Source organism: Sphaeramia orbicularis, chromosome 8 (genome assembly GCF_902148855.1).
Source record: "Sphaeramia orbicularis chromosome 8, fSphaOr1.1, whole genome shotgun sequence".
In the NCBI taxonomy this organism is placed as follows: domain Eukaryota; kingdom Metazoa; phylum Chordata; class Actinopteri; order Kurtiformes; family Apogonidae; genus Sphaeramia; species Sphaeramia orbicularis.
Window position 1 is genome coordinate 34,284,898 of NC_043964.1, and position 2,500 is coordinate 34,287,397.

At 37.4% G+C, this 2,500-nt stretch overlaps 1 protein-coding gene across 1 annotated transcript in view; it reads right to left on the bottom strand.

The window, feature by feature from the left end:
- LOC115424821 (uncharacterized) overlaps positions 1–2,295 on the bottom strand; it is a 4,963-nt gene extending 2,668 nt beyond the window's left edge. Inside the window, exons 1-2 of the mRNA XM_030142236.1 lie at positions 2,178–2,295; positions 101–397 (exon numbers count right to left, since the gene is read on the bottom strand). Of these exons, the coding sequence (XP_029998096.1) occupies positions 101–397; positions 2,178–2,295 (415 nt within the window). The remainder of the gene's footprint in view (positions 1–100; positions 398–2,177) is intronic.
- Positions 2,296–2,500: the final 205 nt, after the last annotated feature.

Below are 2,500 nucleotides of genomic sequence, written 5' to 3' on the forward strand. Positions count from 1 at the left end.
GAGCATGTTTCTGTAATAAAAGGATAAGTTCATCATATTACATACAGGGTATAGATTTTGTACAGCTGCTTCACTAACTCCAGTCACTGTGGGTGTCGTGCACAATAATAAACAGCAGAATCTTCCGTTTTCAGACTGTTCATCTGCAGATACAGCTGGTTTCTGCTGTTGTCTCTGGAGATGGTGAAACGACCTTGGACTGACTGGGAATAGTAAATGCTGCTACTGTCATAACGGATATAAGCGATCCACTCCAGTCCTTTTCCAGGAGCCTGTCTGATCCAGTCCATGCTGTAGCTGCTGAATGTGAATCCAGATGTTGTACAGGTCAGTCTGTGGGATTCTCCAGGTCTTTTCACTGCAGGTTCAGATTCAGTCAGAGTCTGACCATCAACACCTGTAAAGAAAACCAAGTAAATACAATAAGCTGCTGATATTTGAAGGATGCTCTTTAGTTTATTATAAGCAGATATGTTCACCTGCCCAGTAGATGGTTAACAGTACCAGTCCTGTCCTATAGTCCATCATCTTCAACTATGGGTCCACTACTGTCTGTTCTCTTCTCTGTCGTCAGATAAGTAGATGTGGAAGGTGTGAGTTTTGCATTGACTCCTCCTCACAGGCCTGAGAGTTTGAAAGTTCACTTCAGTGTTTAGTGACATCAGCAAAAATGTTTCAGGAAGAATTTATTTACATGCACTTTAAAAGCGTCCACATATGCTTTAATTTCAGCATCAAATTTCAAAACCATGGCAACAATAATACAAGAAACAATTGTGTCATGTGACTGAATATGTAATAAATGGATTCATTATTAAATGAATCTGTTCAGAAGGGGTGTGATGGATGACAAGGAATATTGTGGTTAATTTTTGGTCTTTTAATAACAGAAAAAAATCAAACAAATAACAGCAATATAAGATAAACAGTTAATATATGAAAGATAAGCAGTAAAATCATATGTGGAAACATCCCTTGTCTTTTACCCATCAGCGAACAAGACGATCACAAACTACAGAACATTGTCCCGTTGAAGGCAAAGATATGGCAGAGACACACTTTGTGAAAAATTCATCAAGTCGACAAACAGAAATATAAGCAGAAAAACAAACAAAGAAACAAACATACATAGATACAGACAGACAGACCAATAGACAGACAGATGGACGCAAACAGGGAAAAGGTTCTAATCAGTTGTTTGTGTGTCCTCTAGAGTTTAACACCAGGAACTGAAACTGTTTTACTGTAGAAATGACATGAAAAACCCCAAAGGTTTAGGACTGAAACCTTGTCTGTCACTTGTTTTTAACATTAAACAAAACTCAGAACAGGATTATTCAAAGACTCCTCATTCATTCATCCATCCGATTCTTGATTGTTTGAAATAAACTGAACATAGGGTGCTTTTTTTTTCATTTTACAAACACATATGCTTTTACCATTTTTGTTTTTCCCTCTTTTTAGGATTTCATTTCATTCATGTTCTCTGCTGTTGACTCTTGGCCTCTGAAAATTTTATTCATCGATTGTCTCTTCCATAACTCAGTCCTTCTTCAAGTTTAACTGTAATGTATTAATTTCATAAATACTTCAGGACTGTTTCTGGTGCAATTTCTCTCCTTATCAACATTTGGATTTTGTATATATTCTACACAGTTTATGTACAATTATAAACATATGTTGTCGACTACAATAGTTTGCTAAAATGAAACATCATTTAAGGAATCTCTGCTTTACTGACATGTAGGATTCTGTACAGCTGCTTCACTAACTCCAGTCACTGTGGGACTCGTGCACAATAGTAAACAGCAGAATCTTCAGTTTTCAGACTGTTCATCTGCAGATACAGCTGGTTTCTGCTGTTGTCTCTGGAGATGGTGAAACGGCCTTGGACTGACTGGGAATAGTACGTGGTAGTAGTTGCAATATAAGCGATCCACTCCAGTCCTTTTCCAGGAGCCTGTCTGATCCAGTTCATATCATAGCTGCTGAATGTGAATCCAGATGTTGTACAGGTCAGTCTGTGGGATTCTCCAGGTCTTTTCACTGCAGGTCCAGATTCAGTCAGAGTCTGACCATCAACACCTGTGAAGACAAACAAGAAAACAGTCAGTGTCTATAAGCTGCTTGTTTTTTTTGAGCTACAACATTCTCTTCAGACTGGTGAATATCTTGACCTGCCCAGCAGATAGTTAAGAGCAGCAGTCCTGTCCTACAGTCCATCATGTTCAACTGTTCTCTGGTATGAGTCCTGCAGTCAGATAAGTAGAGGTAGAGGGCTTTGGAGTTTTGCATTGACTCCTCCTTTTTGCAGGAAAAAAAAAAAACTTAAGTGAACTTGCTCTTTGATTAAGATCCATTCATTAATCTTTTCAATTCTGAAAAAGCAGAAATATGGTGCATAATATGTACAGTTTTTTTTAACATGATTTTATTTTATTTTATTCTATTTTGTTTAGGTTTTTTGTACTTTTGAAGTCATTATCATTTAGTAACACCT